Source organism: Quercus suber, unplaced genomic scaffold, assembly GCF_002906115.3.
Source record: "Quercus suber isolate HL8 unplaced genomic scaffold, Cork oak 2.0 scaffold_909, whole genome shotgun sequence".
NCBI classification, from domain to species: Eukaryota; Viridiplantae; Streptophyta; class Magnoliopsida; order Fagales; family Fagaceae; genus Quercus; species Quercus suber.
Genome location: NW_027070333.1, coordinates 68,935 through 89,786, shown reverse-complemented (window position 1 = coordinate 89,786; position 20,852 = coordinate 68,935). Strand labels below are relative to the sequence as shown.

Genomic DNA, 20,852 nt, shown 5'->3' with positions numbered 1-20,852 from the left:
ACCCGGCCCGGCCCGACCCTAATGGGCCGGATTTTACCCGGTCCGATAAAGAATAGGGTCGGGTATGAATTTTTTAAAAAAAAACCCGAAGCGGATCCGGGTCGGGTTCGGATTTTATCAAAACCCGGCCCGAAACCCGACCCGGATATAACCCGATTACCTTGAATTTACAAAAAAACCCCCTTATATATATATATAGTAGTAGTAAACCCTAAGTCCCTCTCATAATCTGATCTCATTCAATTCTCACACCTCAGCCTCTCTCTCTCTCTCTCTCTCTCTCTCTCTCTCTCTCTCAAGCTCTCTTGGTCTTGATACTTGTCCCATCAGCACCTTCTTAAGTTTTTGTGTGGTAACTGTAAGGCTGAAACCACTTTCATGTATCATCTCTATATTAATGTGGCAAAGAGTTAGCTGTAGAGCATTTAATATGGTGGTAGTAGTTTTCTCCTTAGATTTTTAGGACTCTCCCTGTCCTATGTTCCCGCAATGCTTATCCGTACCAACAGAATTTTCTGGAACGTTCCTCGCGACGGCAGACTACCTTTTTGGACCTCAACTTTGGTTAGCCGAGAGGCATTCACCTTCGGCTCACACTCCTGGGCCATTATGACTAAAACTAACTTCTTTATTTACTAACACAGACTTTCTTGACAATGTTTACTCCATTTTTGGACGACCTCTCGTCTTCAGCTTGGCCTTAGGCCCAATATATACATAGATAATGAGCTCTGGGCCCAATACCCCTACAGTAAATGAATTGAAATATTATAGATAATGTTTTTTTTTAGCTTTTTAGCCAAATATTGTTTTGTTGGAAGGTTATAATTTATAAAGATTTATTGTTATACTCTTATTATATATAAGAAATTGCTCTTTTTTAGGGTATAAAAATTAATTGTTTTTCCTAATCTTATATAAGAAGAAAATACTATCACTGTTTTAAATAAAAAGTATCATAATGTAAAGTAGTAGAGTTAAACACGTCACGTTTATTACACTATTTTATTTATTTCTTTACTTTCCATAATATATACTATTGAAGTGCACAAGATTAATTACAAGATTTACAAGAAGAGCCTAGCCCGACTTAGGACATGTTTGGTAGACTGTAATAAGTGTTGTAATGTAATAATTATTTCTACGGTTTAGTTATTCTTTAGTTTGTTATGTTTTTATTATAATGAATAATCATTCTTTATGAATAGCTATTCTTCAAAATGGGGAATAATTATTTCTTTTTAAAATGTTGTATTAGCTATTCTTTAGTGAGTGCAATAATTTCAAAACTTAATATATTTCAAGTAAACAAACTTTTCATATACATCTAACAATTATAAAAATAAAAAATCATAAAAATAACAAATATCTCTCTTAAATTTAAAAATAAATTTTTTAAGGAAATATAATTGTATGAGTAAGAAATTTCCTAAAATAAATGTTAAGTTTCATTCTAATATTATATATCACAACCAAACTAATGAATAGATTTTGTTATTACATTACAACACATTTTATTCNACCGCCGCCACCCTCCCTCGCCCTCAGACGCTCACGGTCACGGCCTCACTCAGCTTCACAGCCCCACGCCTCATTTTGCCTCACGCTCCCTCACGGCGTCATTCCGCCTCGCCACCCCTTACCTCTCTCATTCTCACTCGTTTTCTTTCAGCCGCGCCTCACCCAGTCATCTCACTCTCATTCACTCACCAATCCATCCTCACCCTCACTCTTATCACGTGGTGGTTGTTTTTCAGAGAGGAGCACGGATCTTGTTGTTGTTGAAGTTTGTCACGGAGGAGCACGGGATTGTTAGATCTGATCATAGGCTTGTTAGATCGGAGAGAGATCAGATGATCGGAGGACAAGATTGTATTTTCTGTTTATGATTTGTGTTTTTTTTTTTTTTTTTTTTGATGAGTGAAAATCTGTATTAACAAAGAAGAGCCAAAAATAAGCTGATCTGTGTTTCTATTTGTGTTGTGGTTTGTTTTTTTTTTTTTTATATTTTATGAGTGAAGAGTTTATATTATTTCTATTTATGTTCATTTTCGTTTTTATACTTTTGTGAAACTGCCCTGGCAGATCTGCCCTATATCTGAATGTTGATTTTCGTTTTTATGCTTTTGTAAATGGTATCTTGGGTGATGAATCTTTATCACTTAAACACGAAGAAGCAAGGGGAAATTTTTTTTTCAGCTGTAGATTTACTTGAAAACTTTCAAAGACAAAAATTGGAGGTGTTTAGGTGCTAGATTAGTATGGGAAAAATAAAATTGGGTGTTTCTGTGTTTAGTCAGTGCTGTGCTTGCCGAATTTTTTTTTTTTTTTGGGCCACGAATTGGGGCCCAATCCCTTATGGGGCCCATGGGGCCGCGGGGCCCGGCTGGGGCGGGTCCGGGCCCCGAGAAAAAACCCGCTTAGTAAACGGGCCGGGTTTGGGTCACGGGTCTTGGCCCGCGGGTCGGGTTCCGGGTATGAAAAACCCGGCCCGAACCCGACCCGTTGCCATTCCTATTCTTGCTACCTTTTCCTCATTTTATACTCATTTTCCTTTCATCCCTATCTTCAACGTCCATTCCAGATAGTTAGTCTTGATATTTGTCCCATCAGCACCTCCCATAAGTCTTCAGGTAATAACTGTAAGGCTGAAATCTACTGTTCAGGTATCACCTCCACATTAATGTGATCAGGGAGTTAGCTGCAGTACATTTAATGCAGAGGTAGCAGCTCTCTCCTTAGATATTTTAGGATCCTTCTATGTCTTGAGCTTCCATAGTGCTTATCCATATCAACTAAGTGTTTCTATGACGTTTCTTCGGATAGCAGACCATCTTTACGGACCTCGGCCTCGGTCAGCCAAGGTGGTTTTTTATTCTCAGCACAACCCTCTGGGTTGTTATGATCTAAATTGACTTCTCTGTTTGTCAATATGGTCCCTTTTGACAGCGTTTATCCCTTTCTCGGATGCTTTTAATCCTCGGCTTAGACCTTAGGTCCATTATATACCCAAATAATGCACAACCCCCTGGGTTGTTATAATCTAAATTGACTTCTTCGTTTGTCAATATGGTCCCTTTGACAGCATTTACCCCCTTCTCGAACACTTTTAGTCCTCGACTTGGGCCTTAGATCAATTATAATACCAAAATAATGAGATCCGAGGCCAAGGCCCCTACAGTCATTTGTTAAGAGTAAAAAAAATTGATATAATAAAAAATAGATAATGATTGAAGAGTGAAAAGATTGACAAGAATTCAATTTTTCGGTAAAGATGATAAAAAAGTAAATGTAAGAACGAGATTTGAGTCCCTAGTCCAAAAGATGGATGGACTTAGGCCCAAAAAACTCAAAACAATGAATTTATAGAGAGTGGGTTAGAAAACTGAGTTTTAATGAATTAGACAACCACTAAAGTGGATTCAAATAACAGGAGAATGAAGATAGACAAGTTTACACTAAAGAACATCGTTCTCGGCACAATCCGAGGAGTTTAGTTCTTATATATTTTTCCAAGTTTAGTTACAGATATAATTCTTGTTACTATAGTCTTTTTCTCTTAAGTTCTCGATCCCTTTCCTCATTACCTCCTCTCTCTTTTATACTCTTTTTCCTTTTGATCTTTACCCTCTATATACATGCCCGATGGTTGGTCTTGATACTTGTCCCATCAGCACCTTCTTAAAGTCTTTGTGTGGTAACTGTAAGGCTGAAAACCACTATTCATGTATCATCTCTATATTAATGTGGCCAAAGAGTTAGCTGTAGAGCATTTAATATGGTGGTAGTAGTTTTCTCCTTAGATCTTTTAGGACTCTCCCTGTCTTATGTTCCCGCAATGCTTATCCGTACCAACAGAATTTTCTGGAACGTTCCTCTAGACGGCAGACTACCTTTTGGACCTCAGCTTTGGTTAGCCGACGAGGCATTCACCTTCGGCTCACCTCCTGGGCCATTATGACTAAAACTAACTTCTTTATTTACTAACACAGACTTTCTTGACAATGTTTACTCATTTTTGGACGACCTCTCGTCTTCAGCTTGGGCTTAGGCCCAATATATACATAGATAATGAGCTCTGGGCCCAATACCCCTACAGTAAATGAATTGAAATTATTATAGATAATGTTTTTTTTTAGCTTTTTAGCCAAATATTGTTTTGTTGAAGGTTATAATTTATAAAGATTTATTGTTATACTCTTATTATATATAAGAAATGCTCTTTTTTAGGGTATAAAAATTAATTGATTTTTCCTAATCTTATATAAGAAGAAAATACTATCACTGTTTTAAATAAAAAGTATCATAATGTAAAGTAGTAGAGTTAAACACGTCACGTTTATTACACTATTTTATTTATTTCTTTACTTTCCATAATATATACTATGAAGTGCACAAGATTAATTACAAGATTTCAAGAAGAGCCTAGCCCGACTTAGGACATGTTTGGTAGACTGTAATAAGTGTTGTAATGTAATAATTATTTCTACGGTTTAGTTATTCTTTAGTTTGATTATTTTTTATTAAATGAATAATCATTCTTTATGAATAGCTATTCTTCAAAATGTTAGTTTGATTATGTTTTTATTACAATGTAATCATTCTTTAGTTATTACATTACAACACATTTTATTCATAGTAATAAAGATTACAATTTTTGTCGTAATTCTCATTCAGTGTACCAAATGTACCCTTAGTATAGATTGCAGGAATGGAACCAAATTACTTGTTTGTTGGTTATTTTAACTTTGCAAATGACTTTCTCAAAAAAAAAAAAAAAAATCCCTTTGCAAATGAATTTTATAAATACTTCGGAATCCTTGGCATTTCATCATTGAAAAATAAGTAATAATTTTTCTCAATTCTCTCCCAAATTATCTCTTTTTCAATTCTTCCTTTCTTCTTCTTTTTCTTGAAGGTGCCTTATAAAGTCAATTTTCATTCATGTTGTTTCTTTTCCCCGAGAAAATTTTTATATAAAGTTTCTTGAAACTATAGTGATTAAAATCGATATTCCATATAAGATCAATAAAACAGTATCGTAGATCGTATCAATGATCATAAGATTTTATTTTTCATTTTTTTTTTAAGGAATAAATCACCACAAGTGTTAAAAATAATTGGGGAAATTTAAATTTGACATTATACAATTTACATACTCTACACCACACTTCTACGGCTCTACTAGTACTAACTAAAGAAATATTATATATTTCTAAACACAATTTATTTAAATTATTTAAATCGATAATTTTTAAAATGATGAAGAAAAATAGTATATTAATTTTATATTTTAAAAAAAATGTTTTTTGAATATTCCCAAAGCCAAAGTTGTCAATTAACTCATATTACTAATCTAAATATTATTTTTTCTCTGGAACAATTTGAATGAAAATTTCTTCAATCGGCTACCTAACACTGACAGCTTAAAAGTCGATCCATATCTACCTTTAATCACGTAACCTACTTAAAAGTCATGTAACTCGATTGAATGTTTTAATGAAATATGACATTTGATACGTAGACTTAATGATATTATAAACTGTCACGCAATGATTAAGAGGAGAATTTTTGGAGGAAAACTTTATCTTAAAAGGACAAAATTTCAAAACTATATCCTTTAAAATATAGGATGGGTCAACACATAGCAGACAAATTGCAACTATACATTTTTCTTTTGATGATTGCCTTTAAAAGCCTCTCAAATATTCTTCCCAATTCTTAAATACTCAGCCAATGAAACCAGCACGCTTGAAGCCATTATTGACAATGACAACCACACCTTATTCTCAAATAATTTGACGGTGACACTAGTGAGCTCAAAGCCATCATTGGCAGCCACACCTTCCGAAAAGTGTGTTATCATCAAGGCCGTTGACATGCTCCTCAATATACTCAAGGAGGCCATCATGGCATTAACATCATCATCACCATTACCCTTTCTCCTTCCCTCTCTCTGAGTTTGTGATTTCTTTTTTCTGTTCACTTGAATTGAATTTTGGTATGCGTGAATGGTGTTGTTGTTAGGCATTTTGAGAAGCATAATAGTATGGCATAGGACATTATTTTGGCTGAAAAAGATGATTTGAGCTTATGATAGAATCATCTAGAATCATCCTTGGGATAGCAATGCAATCTCAAGTTCTAGCATGTGATTCTTCAACTTTATTCTATGACTGAATATGCAACAATCCGAATCGATCTCATGATCAAGCATCATAAGATACTACAATTTAGATCGTGAACTTAATAACTATGACATTGATATAAGACACTTTATCTAATGCAACCATACAATGCATTTAACTCTTAGGCGATGGCCAAATGCTACTATGCCGAAGAGCACTAGCAATAGTGGCGCTAAATAACTATATAGTTATTTTTAGCACCACTATATATTAAAAAGAGTGCTACAATAGTGAAGGTATAGATATATTTTTTACCTATCTTGCTAAAAAATATATGGCTGTGCATTGTAACTGAGAGCTAAAAAATATATATATTTTACTAAACTTCTCTCTCCTCTCTCATTAAAAAAATGTTCTCTCTTTTCTGCATCCACTTGATCTCTGTGGAAAATGTGCTTACAATTCCTCAACCACCTGATCCCGTCCTCTCCATCAAACTCATATAGACAGACATCACAGTTTTTCGGTGCCGGCACCGCCACAATGTCCTGGACCTTCATCACTGGCAAGAATTCTCGAATCAGGTGCTTGGAGAAAGAGGTTTGGGAAAGTGAGAAAACGAGGTTTCTGATGAAACCCAGAAGGAAAAGTGCTTCAGAGACAATCACAAAGAATTGGCAATGGAAGCAAGAGCAGTTCTTCCACCACAACATTACTTTTTGGGAAAAATATTTATACACCCCCTAAACTTTGAACTAGTGGCCAAAACACCCCCTGAACTTTTTTATTAACCAATTTACTCCCTAAACTATACACATCTGCCAAATTACTACTCCTGTTAGTTTCACTTTAAAACACTAACGGAATAAGAGCATGTGAGAATCACGTGACCTTTAAAAATTAACTAAATTACTGTTTACATAGAAATTTTTATTGTGTAAAGGAGAGACTGACCGGCAGAGAAGAGAGAGAGAGAGGCAGTAGATCCATCAGAGGAAAATTTTGGATCTTAGTTCCAACATAGATCGGACAACAAATACCTTACTATATAACCCAGAAATAAAGCTAGCAAGAAAGACTTGCCGAATTTTTTGCAGTTTCTTTTTTCGAATTGCTGGCATGGAGATTTTTCTAGGCAAGTTGTGTTGTTTCACGGCTGGGCCTCTCTTTGTAAACTTTTTTCTCTCTATAAACTCTTTTTTGTCTTTAAAAGAAGTTGTTAGATCTAGCTAAGAACGTATAAATGAAATCCATATATATTATCTTGTAAATTGTTTTATTTCTATGTTCATGAACAAATGAGTTAGACAAACTAATCAATTAAACAAAACCAAATTTGTGAAAGATAATCCAGCCAAAACCTCTCCATAGCTTTCATCTCTTCCAAGCGTAAACCAGCAATGAAAACCCAGATGGGCCACCCAATTCACTCTCCTCTGTGCGGGCCCACTCCATTATAGAGATTTCCTCGAGAAGACCCTGCTGAAGACCACATAGAAACTGAAGATGATGACAAACTCTTCCTCATCTTTCTCTATTCAATCCCACTCAAGGAAGAAAATGATATTTTTTTATGCCTCTACTGCCTCTCTCTCTCTCTCTCTCTTAGGGATGTGCATGAGTCGGGTTAGGTTGGGTTGAGAGGATTTTTTGACCCAACCCACCATGGTGGGTCAAAAAAATTCAACCCAACTCAACCCAACCCACATGGGTCAGGTTGGGTCGGGTTAAATCCATGGGTTTGACAAATTTTTATTATTATTATTATTAAATTTATTAAATATATTATTATTAGTATATTATATATATAAGCACTTATAGTATATAATATTATTATTAGTATATATTAAATTTACAGCTGATTTTTTTTTTAAATTATTAAATATATAATATATTTTAAATATGGGTGGGTTGGGTCGGGTTTGGCGAGTTTGTAATTTTATGACCCACACCCAACCCGATCCGCTATGAAAAACTTTTTTGTGACCCAATCCAACCCACCAAGCCTTAAAAACCGACCCAACCCGGCGGGTCGGGTCGGATTTGGCGGGGTCGGTGGATTTTCTGCACACCCCTACTCTCTCTCTCTCCTCTACGGTCAATCTCTTCTTTCTATGATTTAGTGTCCGTTTGGCCAGCGCGTTTGCGTCTGGCGTTACGTTTTCAGCCCTTTTTTTTTTTTTTCACACGCGTTTCAAGCTTTTCTCAGCCGAATTTTCACTGTTCATTACTATTGCGGCTACTGTTCATTGAACAGTAGCCGCAACATGTGACTTTTCAACCCAAATTTCACTGTTCACGGACCCACAATTTTCACTTTTTAGCAACTTTTTCATTAAAAATGGGTCCTACAGTACTATTCACACATTTAAAAATTATTTTGCTACAGTGTTTTCAGTTTTCAGTTTTTAGCTGTATCCAAACGGACCCTTAGTTAGTTTTTAAAGGTCACATGCTTCTCACATGCTCTTATTCAATTAGTGTTTTAATGTGAAACTAACTGAAGTATTAATTTGACAGGTGTGTATAATTTAGGGAGTAAATTGGCCAATAAAAAAGTTTAGGGGTGTTTTGGCCACCAGTTCAAAGTTCAAGAGGTGTATTGGCATTTTTCCTTACTTTTTTCAAGATTGGGTTTTGCATATTATCAAAACAAAAAAAAAAAAAAAAAAAAAAAGATTGCGTTTTGCTATTGAGCTTTTTTTTGGTCGACGTTATTTGTTTCTTCAAACTGATGGGTTAGGGTGCTTCATAGACATTTGGAGGCTTGGATCCATTGATTTTCATTTGGAGGCTTTGTGGTTTTCCTTAATTTTTAATTGATGGATTGTGGGTCCTAGTAATCCAACCCTTTCTATTGGTTCACGCAGATATGATTGTCGAAATCTTTCATTCTTCATATTATTGAAATCTAGATGTATTAGATTTTTGGCAGCGGTTGTGAGTGGTTGTTCTTGGTTGGCAGTAGTTGTGAATTGTGCCATTGATGAGTTTGTGGTATATCTTTGGTAGTGGGATATATTATTTTATTATAGTAAATATATTATTTTATTATGATGTTTATATTATTTTATTGTGTTGAAAGCTAAAATAAATCCACTGCTGCTGGATGTTTTGTAAAATAAGTAGGTAAAATAGATAAAATAACTTTTTGTGATGCCAAATAGCTAAAAAAAATAGCTTCACTACTGTGGATGCTCTAATAAAGAGAAATAAAAGGTTTCAAAGGCCAGTTCTGGCGACCAAGTGAACAAATATATAACCTTGTAAACATTCTTATTTCTTGGCAATCCATAATGCAAACCAGGCAAATTAGCCAGCAGAAATCGGCAAGGGCAACTAAAAGATTTTGCAGAACTGCAGAAGGATAGCACTACCATAAGATACCCAAACCAGTTTAATCAAACTTAAAAACACAAAATAAACTATAGATTTCAAGCCCCCACAGGCTAAGGCAGAAACGTAGCCTTAAAAGGTGAAAAAACCCTTAAAATCCAATAATATTTCCTGTTTTCCTGTTCAATGAAAACATCTATCTCTAGTTCAAATTCCCCCTCCCACGCATTTAAAATGCGTGTGTATAACTCAATAGACAAACGAGATATTAATAGAACAAATGACACTACAAGAGAGAGAGAGAGAGAGAGAGAGCTCAATAAATTCATAGAGCAACTGTCAGAATGATTTCACAGAAGTCCTTCAAAGTTACAGGCAGGTCATTGCAAGGCCCAATAACAACCTAAAGCAAATAACACATCACATTTTACCTCAGCTTCACCTTAATTGGAGTCCCAGCATCAATCATTGTTGTTGTGTCTCATGGCTTTGACTTAAGACCTGAAATCAGCAATCCCCAAAATTTAAACAACAACGGAATAACAATAACCAAACCTTAATCCCAAATTTTTGGTCATTACAATTTACAGCAATCCAACAAGTTGCAAAAGCAAGCATCATTAATTATCTAAGAAGTAATTGACCTGGATGGTAAGCAACACTTATATTTTCTTAAAAATTGTATCATGCCAATTCTCTTGAGAAAAGGGGAAAAAACGGAGGTCATATACACAGTTTTTTCTTTTAACTTATTTGCTTATATATAGCTTTTGAAAGCCTCACATTTTTTTAGGCACAATTATACTTTGACCAACTTTCAACAAAATGCTGAATCCAAATGGACAATATTCTTCCATTTCACAATTAGTGGAACAGACAATACATACAAGACATAAGGGTGATAAGTCAATGAAAATATCTATGATTGGATATTTGGATTTAACATTAAAAAAAAAAAAAAAAAAAATCCAATATCCAAAATGAATGATTTATAAAGTTATAATAAGCTTTTACCTATCAAAAAAGAAAAGTTATATTATTATCTGAATGAGGGGGTACCAGCCATAGCAATGGTAGTTCCTTTGTGAGGGGATAGCAGGTGTACCCCAGGTGGGTTGGGGCATAGCCTGACCTGAGCCCCACCCAAAGCATTGACGGTTTCAGGTATTAAAAGGCAATAGTCCTTAAACCAAACTAGCATCCCACTGTCATCCAGAAAGGTTTGAAATCAAGACCTACCACATACCAAGACTCTAACCACTAGGCCATGATGTTGGGTAGTTCATGTATCTCTACAATTGAATCTCTATATGTAAGAGTACCAAAGATAGAGTTTGGATTTAAAACCATCATGTTTAATAAGGACCATAGAGAGAAAGAAATAGAACTTTTGACTGGTGTGAGATGCCAATAGATAGGATCAAATAGATATTTGTTAACGCTCTTGGCTATTAGTAGAAGAGGGCAGACCATCTAATTTTGTAGAATTTAAGATATCCCTGTATTTTTTATAGTTTATCAGGGATAGTTGGGTATGTACCCAGCATGCATATCTATCTTTAAGAACTGAGTTACTCTTTCTCAAATTTTTAATATAATTTATTATCCAAAAAAGAAGAGTACCAAAGACAGTAACAAACATAAAGGTGAAAATAAAGTATTTATGTGACTTTTCTTTTTTTTGCTGAATAAAAATGGTAAATGGTGGTGACAGGCCATAGCTACCTTGCCTAGGTTTGACCACATAGATCCTATATCCACTAAAGAGCCTAGATACAGATAGGGGGCCACAGGCACTCCATCAGGTCAGTTAAGCCATTGCCTGACCTTAGCCCCGCCCAAAGCACCACTGGTTGATTTACAAGCATTATTTAGTTGGAAAGAAACAATGATACTATACACTTTCCCATGAATCTGCTCTTAAGATTCTATCTAATACTACCAGTAAGCTATAGTTCAAATACTTCCCCACCATGCATTAGCTTTGTTTTCACAATTAAAACTACTTATAGTGCTCCTCTGGCATTCCTCTCTTCAGTTCTTATAAATTCCAATAAGCCTGTTCAAATAAATTTATTTCTTACACACAGTTACTTGGTGCACACTCATGAGCTCACACACAACATTGCTTGATAGTTGCCCACAGTATGAGAAGACCTTAGAAGACATACTCAAAAGTTAGTTCTAACAGCGAACTCAAGCATGGTCAATTGAGATCTAAGTGCACTAAACTGCGCAATAAGAAAAAAGTTCAGATTTATACAAGAAAGCAAATCATCTAATGCATGCATTCTTTTACAATTGCTAATGTTCAACAAGAAACCCCAATGAGGTCACAAAAACCAAGTTTGTAATCTATTCCAAAATCAACTCAATGCATATTAAGAAGTAACAGCACAACCTAAAATTATGAAAGACACGAAAACATTTAACAAAATGGGTGTGGTAGATGTCTCACCTAGCGCCCTAAATAAGATGGCATGGTTCCAACGGGTCCAGTACCAGTTTGGGGTCTCGGTACTGCTGAAGATTGAGCCATTTGTGAACTCTGATACGCGCCCAAACCTTGCAAAGCAGCTTGAGCGCCATAACTACCAATCACAGAAGGGCTTATACTATTAATAGGAGGCTGTGCACCAAAGCCTCCTGCACTGAGTTGAGTCAATCCCATAGGATTAGGAGCATTTCCAACCCTGTTCAAGGGCTGCGACACGCCACCAGGAAACCCAAATCCGACATGGTTCAAATTCAAAACCCCTAAAGCTGGATTTTGGGCCATAAAAACCGCCCCGGGATTAAAAGCTTGGCCGGGATTAAACGCTTGACCAGGATTAAAAGCTTGACCAGCCAATGCCGGGTTAAATGCCGCCACAGGAAGAGTAGGAGCAACACCAGCAACACTAGTAGCAACAACGTTATTGGGCTTGGCATCATTGCTATTACTGCTACTGTTATTATTCTTATTAACACTGCGGCCTTCGGTGGCAACAGAGCATTGCAATTTGTTACCTTGGAAGAACTTCACAGGTTCTTCCAATGCCTTTTTGACTCCCTCCGCACTCTTGTAAACAAGTATAGCAAACCCTTTGAACTTACCTGTGTCTTTATCCAATCCGCCTAGTGCCACTGGCCCGTCTTCGAGCTCGCCAAACTCGGCGAAAAAGGCCCTGAGCTTCTCCGGAGCAATGTGAGGACCCACGTTCGCCACGTAAAGCCTGCGGCCGCTTACAGGGGCGGGCTGAGACTGCGGCTGCTGGTGCTGCTGCTGGGACTGATTGGCGCCGGAGGAGGCGAGCTGGCAGGCCGCCATTCTGGAGCCGATTTTCTTCTGGGGTTGCTTGAGGGCTTTGCGGGCGGAGGCGCTGGTTTTGAAGAGGATAAAGCCGTAGCCTTTGGATCGGTTGGTGATTTTGTCGGAGACGACCTTGCACTCCTCGATTGCGCCGAAGGGTTTGAATGCGGCGGCTAGGGTTTCGGAGTTGGTGTCCCAGGCGAGGCCGTGGACGAAGATTTTGCGCTGGATTGGGTCGGAGTCCACGGTCTTGGTTATGTGCTCGATGATTGATGGGGTTTTCGACGCGGCTTCTTTGAGGATTGAGATGAGTTGGTCTTTGCCGAACGGCTCTAGGAGCTTCTTGATACTGTCTCGCTTCGTATCGTCGTCTTCCTCCTCTTCTTCTTCTTCTTCTGATGATGATGAAGAAGAAGAAGAAGATTTGTCATCCGATTCCTCTTCTGCTTCTGCTGCTACTTCTTCTTCTTCTTCTTCTTCTTCTTCTTCTGATTCAGATGAAGAAGAAGATGATGATGATTCTTCTTCTTCTACTTCTACTTCTTCTGGTTCTGATTCGACGTGTTCTTCTTCTTCTTCAGATTCTTCTGCGGGTGGTGGTGGCGGTTGGAGTTTGAGCAATTTAGGTTTAGAAGAAGAAGCTTCTTCGGGTTTGGAGGCTGATTTGCGCTTCTTGCCCATTTGAATCTTTGATACGTTTCAAAGTTTCAGCGAGGGAGAGGGGTTAGGTTTTTTCAGGACTTTCACACGAATGAATACAATGAGGGCTTTTTAGGTAGGGGGTTTTAACCTTATCGGATTTTGGGCTCGCGGAACCCTTTTTTTTTTTTGGTAAAATATAAAAAAAAAAAAATAAATAAAATTCAATAGTTTAAAGACAAAAATAATAGTGAAAAATAACTTTTTTTTATAGAAAAAAATAAATTTTTTTAATAATTTAATAATAAAAAACAAACTTTTAATAATATTTAAGTACAAAAATAAAAAATTTTCAATAATTTAGAGACAAAATATGAACTTAAAATTTAAAGATAAAAACCAAAGTATTTTAGCATCTAATTTTATAGATGTGTGTTGTATCACATCTTAGAAGCATTAGCAATGACTTTGTTGGGATGGTTTCAAGATGCTAGCTAAGAGTTTTAAACACAATACTTTATAAATTTGATGAAATCTTTGAAACCACTACCCCGACTATTTGATTGATTATGATAAGTGCAGTTCCTTACAAACCCTAAAGGAAACATAATAACTTTTGAGTTATTGTTTTTTTAGTAAAGGGTTTTTTTCTTTACTAATCAAGTGGTAAGGTAGGTTATGTTCAATGAAGAAAACAAACATTAGGAAAGTGGTTTAGGTAGCTTAGCTAGTTAGAACAAATGACTGAAAATACTTATATTAGTGGATCCAATCCACTTCTAAGCTTGGAAAGGGTCCAAAGGACAAGTAGCTAAGAGCAAGCCATATTTTAAGATTAATGGCATGTTTGAATGTTTAAAAAAGGAGGGAGAGTAGAGTAGAGGGAGGGAGAGTAATGCAATTACCTTGTTTGGAAGTTTTTTAAACAATGAGGGGGAGGGGTTTGTAGGAGTTTGGAAGGGTTTGGACTCTCTCTAGCCCCCAAATTTTAATTCCCCCAAATTGGAAAGATTTGAAGGGGGAGTAGAGTACATAAACTATTGACCAAGTAAATTACCTAATTTACCCTTATTATATTAACAAAATTACATAAGGGGAAGGGTTAATTACTCCCTTCCCCCTTACTAATTTTAAAAACATCCAAATAAGGTGGAGGTGAATCATTCTCCTCTACTCTCCTCCCTACTACTCTCCTCTACTCTTCTCCCTCTCTAAACTTCCAAACAAGCCATAAAGTGAAAGAGGAAGACAAAAGACGTTAGCGCTCTTACACTATATGACTTTTTGGTGTCTCCCCAATTTGTTGAAGGCAAGATTTATATTAAACACTAAACAGTGCTAATTCAAGACCTAAGCCTAAGGTCCTCATTACAAAAATGTCTCACCCCTTTTATAACAAGGCCCATTATAAAAAATTTCAAAAATATATATGATAGTAAGTGGTTTAAAACAATGTCTATACATTTTTTTGTTGTTTTCTGGGATTTTTTTTGTTGCGGGTTTGTGTTTTCAGTTCTATTGTGGGTATGTGAAATGTCGTAGGTTTGTGTTGTTTTCTGGGATTTTCTGTTACGAGTCTATGTTTTCAGAGGAGGGAACTCGAGTCTTAGATACTCAAGTTCCACATGGATTTTTTAATCTACCTTACCTCATAGAAATTGAGTTTTTAAAACTCGATTTGCTACAGTAAAATCGAGTTTGAAAAATTCGAGTCGTTAGATATCTAACTAGTTTCAAAACTGTGCTAATTAACAAAATAGTTTGACTTTTATAGTTATTAAAAAAATAAAAAAACCTTAAGTCTAGGCCCGAATAGCAAAGTAGGCCGAACCTTGGAAGCCCAAAACGGAGGCAATAATGAGGCATTATCCAGTCCTGTCATGTTCTGCCAGACCCTTTAAAAATCCCATCTCACATAATAGCGACGGAAATAAAAACACTATCCTCTTCCCACAACTCCAAACCCTAGCCCCCCCTTTTTCTGCTTTCCCGCGACACGCAAGAAAAAGAAAGAATTCCCCTAAATTAATTACCATTCTCCGCCATGGCCAAGAAGCGAAAGCTGCGATCCTCCGTTAGTTATTAAAAAAATAAAAAAACCTTAAGTCTAGGCCCGAATAGCAAAGTAGGCCGAACCTTGGAAGCCCAAAACGGAGGCAATAATGAGGCATTATCCAGTCCTGTCATGTTCTGCCAGACCCTTTAAAAATCCCATCTCACATAATAGCGACGGAAATAAAAACACTATCCTCTTCCCACAACTCCAAACCCTAGCCCCCCCTTTTTCTGCTTTCCCGCGACACGCAAGAAAAAGAAAGAATTCCCCTAAATTAATTACCATTCTCCGCCATGGCCAAGAAGCGAAAGCTGCGATCCTCCGACCCCGAACCCGCCAAGGCGCCCGAACCCGAACCCGAACAGCCAGTCGAAGAAGTGCAGCGCGAACCGCAGCCCGACCCAATCCCAGAAAACGAAGAAGAAGAAGAAGAACAACAAGCTCAGGATAACATGGCTGTAGACGATTCTAAAGAAGACCCAGAGGAACAACAACAGCAGCAGCAGCAGCAACAAGAAGGAGAGGCCGAGGAAGAAGAGGAAGGGGAAGGAGAAGGAGAACAAGAGCAGAACGAAACCCTAGAGGCGGCCTCGAACGACGCCGTTCAGGCCGAAGCCGAAGCGAACGGAACGGCGGCGGCGCAGGAGGAGGAGGAAGTGGAAGAAGACGACGAGGACGAAGACGTGGAGAAGCTTCTAGAGCCGTTCACGAAGGACCATCTCGTGGCTCTGATCAAGAAGGGAGTGAGCAAGCACCCGGACTTGATCGAAATCGTGCGCGAGCTCGCCGATGCGGACCCCGCCCACCGCAAGATCTTCATCCACGGCCTCGGCTGGGACACCACCGCCGAAACCCTCACCTCCGTCTTCGGCAAGTACGGCGAGATCGAGGATTGCAAGGCGGTCACCGACCGCGTCTCCGGTAAGTCCAAAGGCTACGCCTTTATTCTCTTCAAGCACCGGAGCGGCGCCCGGAAGGCTCTCAAGCAGCCCCAGAAGCAGATCGGCAATCGCACCACTTCCTGCCAGCTGGCTGCCGCCGGGCCCGTCCCGGCCCCGCCGCCGCTCACTCCTCCGGTCTCCGAGTACACTCAGAGGAAGATCTTTGTCAGCAATGTCTCGGCGGAGATTGAGCCGGACAAGCTTCTTCAGTATTTTAAGCAATTTGGGGAGATTGAGGATGGCCCACTTGGGATTGATAAGCAGACTGGTAAGCCTAAGGGTTTTGCGCTTTTTGTGTATAAGAGCGTTGAGAGTGCTAGGAAGGCTTTGGAAGAGCCTCATAAGAATTTTGAGGGATTTACATTGCATTGTCAGAGGGCTATTGATGGCCCAAAACCCAGCAACAAGCCTTTTCATCATCATCAGCAACACCATCAACCGCAGCAACACCACCATCCTCACCACCACAACCCTCACCCCCACCATTACCATTCAAGAAAGGATAAGAATAAGTATTCGTCCGGTGGCCCTGGTGGTGGACCCGGGCATTTGATGGCGCCTTCAGGTCCTACAGTTGGGTTTAATCCGGCTGCAGCGCCTGGGTTGAACCCGGTGCTGGGTCAGGCCTTGAGTACATTACTTGCTAGCCAAGGAGCCGGGTTGGGGGGGCTTGGTAATCTGCTTGGAGGTCTTGGTGGCGCTCCCATGAACCAGGCAGCTGGGCCGCCGACAGCAGGAGGATATGGGAGTCAGGCTGGGGGCGGTGGCGGGGGCTATGGAAACCAGCCTGTGATGCAGTATCAGAACCCACAGATGGGGCAGAGCAGTGGTGCTAGGCCCCATCTTCATCCTGGTGCCGGTGCACCATACATGGGTCATTAGGTCACCCTCAGGTATCATTTAGCTGTGCTATTATGTTTTTATTATCTAATTGCTGAGTTTTTGTATTGTAGTAAAGAAAGAGTTTTGAAAACATAACATAAGGCTGGTAATCTGGTTATGTGGTACAAAATTAAGGGAACATAATATTTGGGGTGGGGTGGGGGGGAGGGTTTAACAACTGTTTTTGGTTTTTGTTTTCAAAAATCGCTATTAATGCATTGAGTAAATTTTTTCAGCTTCTGTTAGACAGCATGATTTTTAGTGTGATTTTCAATATAGCGTGCCTATCAAACATGTTTAAATGAAGAAATGTAGATGTGTTCTCTAAACTCAATCGTTAAGGTTGAAATATTGTTAATTGCATTCAGTCAGTTGTAATTTTATCTGCACATTTTGTTCTTATTCTAATACACATCAAGATAATGTCCATATGAAAAGTTTGGCTGGATATTTTGCACATTTCTTTTTCATGTATTTGTCACTTGCTATAAAGTGTTGGAACAATTAATAAATTGGTCTTGGTTGGGGGTTGGTCAATAATTAACCCATGTGTTGCTGTCGGTTGAAAATGTGGACTATAGTAGTGTGGATATTCAGAGAAAATGCTAGATGGCTTCTCTATTTAAGGCATTCTGGGTTGATAATTGTAATTCTCCATTTTTATGGCCTCTGTGATGGTTAAGGCAGAGAAAATGCAATATGGTGTTCTGCTATTATGATTTCTTTTCATTTTTATTGAGACATGACTTGTAATAATTCTTCAGGTACATTACATTTGCCTAGTCTTTTACATCATTTAGGCTTCTTGCATTGTTGACTTTATGCTGTGTATCTTTATCAGTAAAGATATTTCTCCAAATAGAGATTTTATATCAGCTCTGCATAATATGTATAAAACCTGCTTTGTTGTCAGTTCTTTTATTTGCAATTCTCATCTGAAATAAATCTTTCATAGTTCTCATGTCAATGTTACGTCTATGTAGGCTCTGGATTGTAAAATTGTGTTTATTCTTCTGTGTTTTTTGATGTGTATTACCTTATTTTGGGTGTTAACTTTGTAGAGAAATTGTCCTTTCTAAGTTTCAGTGTATATTTTCATTGCATCCTCTCTTTTTGCACAGTACATATCCAGGTTTGCGTTTTAACTATTTATCATTTTTGATCCTTAATTAATTTGAATCATCATATAGCATTCCTTCATTTGCTACAAAATATTCCCCTGAATATATTTTAGTTGAATAGAATATGGGGTTAACACTTCAAAATTTCTTCCATATTCTATAAAATTTTCTGCATTTATTTCTTTTATATGTGTTCTTCTACTGTAAATTTTGGTTTTTGAATTTGGTCTTTTTATGCTTATGTATTCATTGTGCAGATCCCTCATAGATGCATCAATCATTTAGTTTTGGACTCTGGTGATACTTCAGAAGTTCCAGGCACTCTTGCAAACGACGTCTTTAAATTTGTACTGAAAAGTTATTATTTGCCAACTCATAAAGACTTGCTCAAATTTGTATTTTCTTTCTATTTCAGCAACCTTCATCCCTCCACCTATTTTCAAAACAATGTAGTATTTTTGGTTCCAATAACTTGTTTCTTAAAAAGTGTTGGGGTACTGGTAGAACTTTGAGGCAGAGAACATCGCGTTTCTTCATGATTTTAAGTGTGTTACTAAACAATGCTTTTCTTATCATCTCCTTGGATTAACTAATGCCCTCATTCTGTGGTTGCTTTCCCCCAGACATAGTAATAAGCTAAATTTTAAACTTTTATCCCATGATTTGAAATCATATTTTGCAAGTTGTGTTTTATTCTTTGAAATAGGATTGTATATGATGCTTTGATGCCACTTCTCTTCTATTATTATAGCTCTGTAAAGCCCAGTAAGTGCAAGCTGGATATAGATCAGGTAATCCTCTCATTGGGTTTTGTATTTTGCTTTTTCCTCCTTCATATGTGGTGGAAGTTGCTTCAGTTTCATATGCATTTTATCATAAATTTCATATTATCTTCTCTCTTGTTATTAGTCTTTTCTTTGAAGTTGGGATTTTTTTAACCAAATAATGATCAACAGATTCATTAGTGCATAACTCCTTGATGATTCAAGATACCTTAAAAAGCAATTAAGTGAATTCAACAATGTTGGTGACTGTATTTAAAAATTTTTTAACTTCAATTTGTCTAAAGAATTTCTTGATATCCAACTTTGGAAACGAGTTTTGAATTCCCCCCCCCCCCCCAAAAAAAAAGCAAAAAAAAAAACCCTCTAAATTTCATTCTAGTCACCTGAGGTTTCAGCAAAAGAAAGCATTCTTCTCTACATTTTAATGGAGTTATCCCACACTCGTAAAATTTTCAAGAGAAAAAAAAAAAAAAGAAGAGATTATTTTCTTCTTGGTTTCCAAGATCTTTGAGATTTTTGTCCTATTTTCTGCTCTGAGTTTTGGTGCCATAGGGTTGTTGAGTAGACTAATTTCTTGTTACATCAGTTTCCAAAAAGTCATTTATCAATATTTTGGCCATTACATGTGCATGAAATTTGGGGAATATGCACTTCTGGTTTGAGAGGGCTGTGGCTTTTACAAGGCTTGGAACCTTGGCAAGAATGGATCCATAGCGTTGATGATCTGCATCTACTGATGGAATACCCAACTTCTATGATCTTTCAAGGTAAGAAGCTGAATTCTGCAGTTGCCCTACTTGGAGGTTATGAGTAGCTTGTTCCTTTGTAGATGAATGAATTCTTGGGAAATTTGATAACAGCTGGAACAGACATTGGGATTTTAAGCATCTTTCTGATGTAGAAACATTCATATGGAGTATTGGCATATTAAAGTGGCATCCATTTGACTTTTATTAGTCTGAGTAGGCATTGAGCTTATTTGGCCATACGCTAGTATTAGCTGAATAGGTTTATATGCTTTGAATATGCAGCTCTAACTCCTCTATCTTTACTTGGCACTGCGGATTGTAGTCAATGGTATTAGTGTTGCCTTGCAAAATTCTGCTCTTTTTGGGTCCGAGATCCATTTGGCGGGTCTCTTCATCGTTTTTTGAATTTTTTTTTTTTTTTTTTTCAATGAAGGGTCTTTCATCCTTAATCCCCCTCATTTATTTTTATTTTTTAAAAATTTTTATACACCTTAATCCCTATTCCGGACTTTTCTGGTAAAAGCATCAAGAGACTCAATGTGCCTTTTCTTTTTTTTTAACCTGGCAATATTGGGGTCTTGTGGGTTAACCGTCGTTACCTTCTCCAATACACGATCTAATTCTCCAATACATGATCTAAATAAGCGTGCGTTTGAGTTGGGCATGATGCGAAAATGTTTGTAATGTTTTTATCAAATGTGCCTTCGTGAGGGAAAGTGGCAATAATATATGGTAAGAGGGAATGGTCTAATGATATGCCTGCTCGTCTAAATGAATGGTAATAATCTCTCATTGATAACAATTTATCCAGCATTAGAATAATCTCGATCTTCCAAAGAAAATGAAAAGATGGACCAAAATAAAAAAAGGGAAATTGGAGGAAATAAAAATAAAAAAAGACAAAAGACAAGAACTTGTTAGAA

The 20,852-nt window shown here is 37.4% G+C and overlaps 2 protein-coding genes across 2 annotated transcripts; one reads left to right on the top strand and one right to left on the bottom strand.

Annotated features, from left to right (window-relative positions):
* Positions 1-9,591: 9,591 nt before the first annotated feature.
* LOC112026071 (UBP1-associated protein 2B) lies at positions 9,592-13,532 on the bottom strand. Its single transcript, XM_024058755.2, has 2 exons — positions 11,923-13,532; positions 9,592-9,965 (listed from the first exon to the last, which is right to left on the bottom strand). The coding sequence occupies exon 1, from the start codon at positions 13,435-13,437 to the stop codon at positions 11,923-11,925; it is 1,515 nt and encodes a 504-aa protein (XP_023914523.1). The 5' UTR covers positions 13,438-13,532; the 3' UTR covers positions 9,592-9,965.
* Positions 13,533-15,597: 2,065 nt separating this feature from the next.
* On the top strand, positions 15,598-18,970 carry LOC112026055 (UBP1-associated protein 2A). Its single transcript, XM_024058732.2, has 2 exons — positions 15,598-17,285; positions 18,653-18,970. The coding sequence occupies exon 1, from the start codon at positions 15,745-15,747 to the stop codon at positions 17,272-17,274; it is 1,530 nt and encodes a 509-aa protein (XP_023914500.2). The 5' UTR covers positions 15,598-15,744; the 3' UTR covers positions 17,275-17,285; positions 18,653-18,970.
* The last annotated feature ends 1,882 nt before the right edge of the window (positions 18,971-20,852 follow it).

Coding starts and splice junctions, on each gene's coding strand:
- LOC112026055 (XM_024058732.2), top strand. CDS start 15,745: ATGGCCAAGAAGCGAAAGCTGCGATCCTCCGACCCCGAACCCGCCAAG.
- LOC112026071 (XM_024058755.2), bottom strand. CDS start 13,437: ATGGGCAAGAAGCGCAAATCAGCCTCCAAACCCGAAGAAGCTTCTTCT.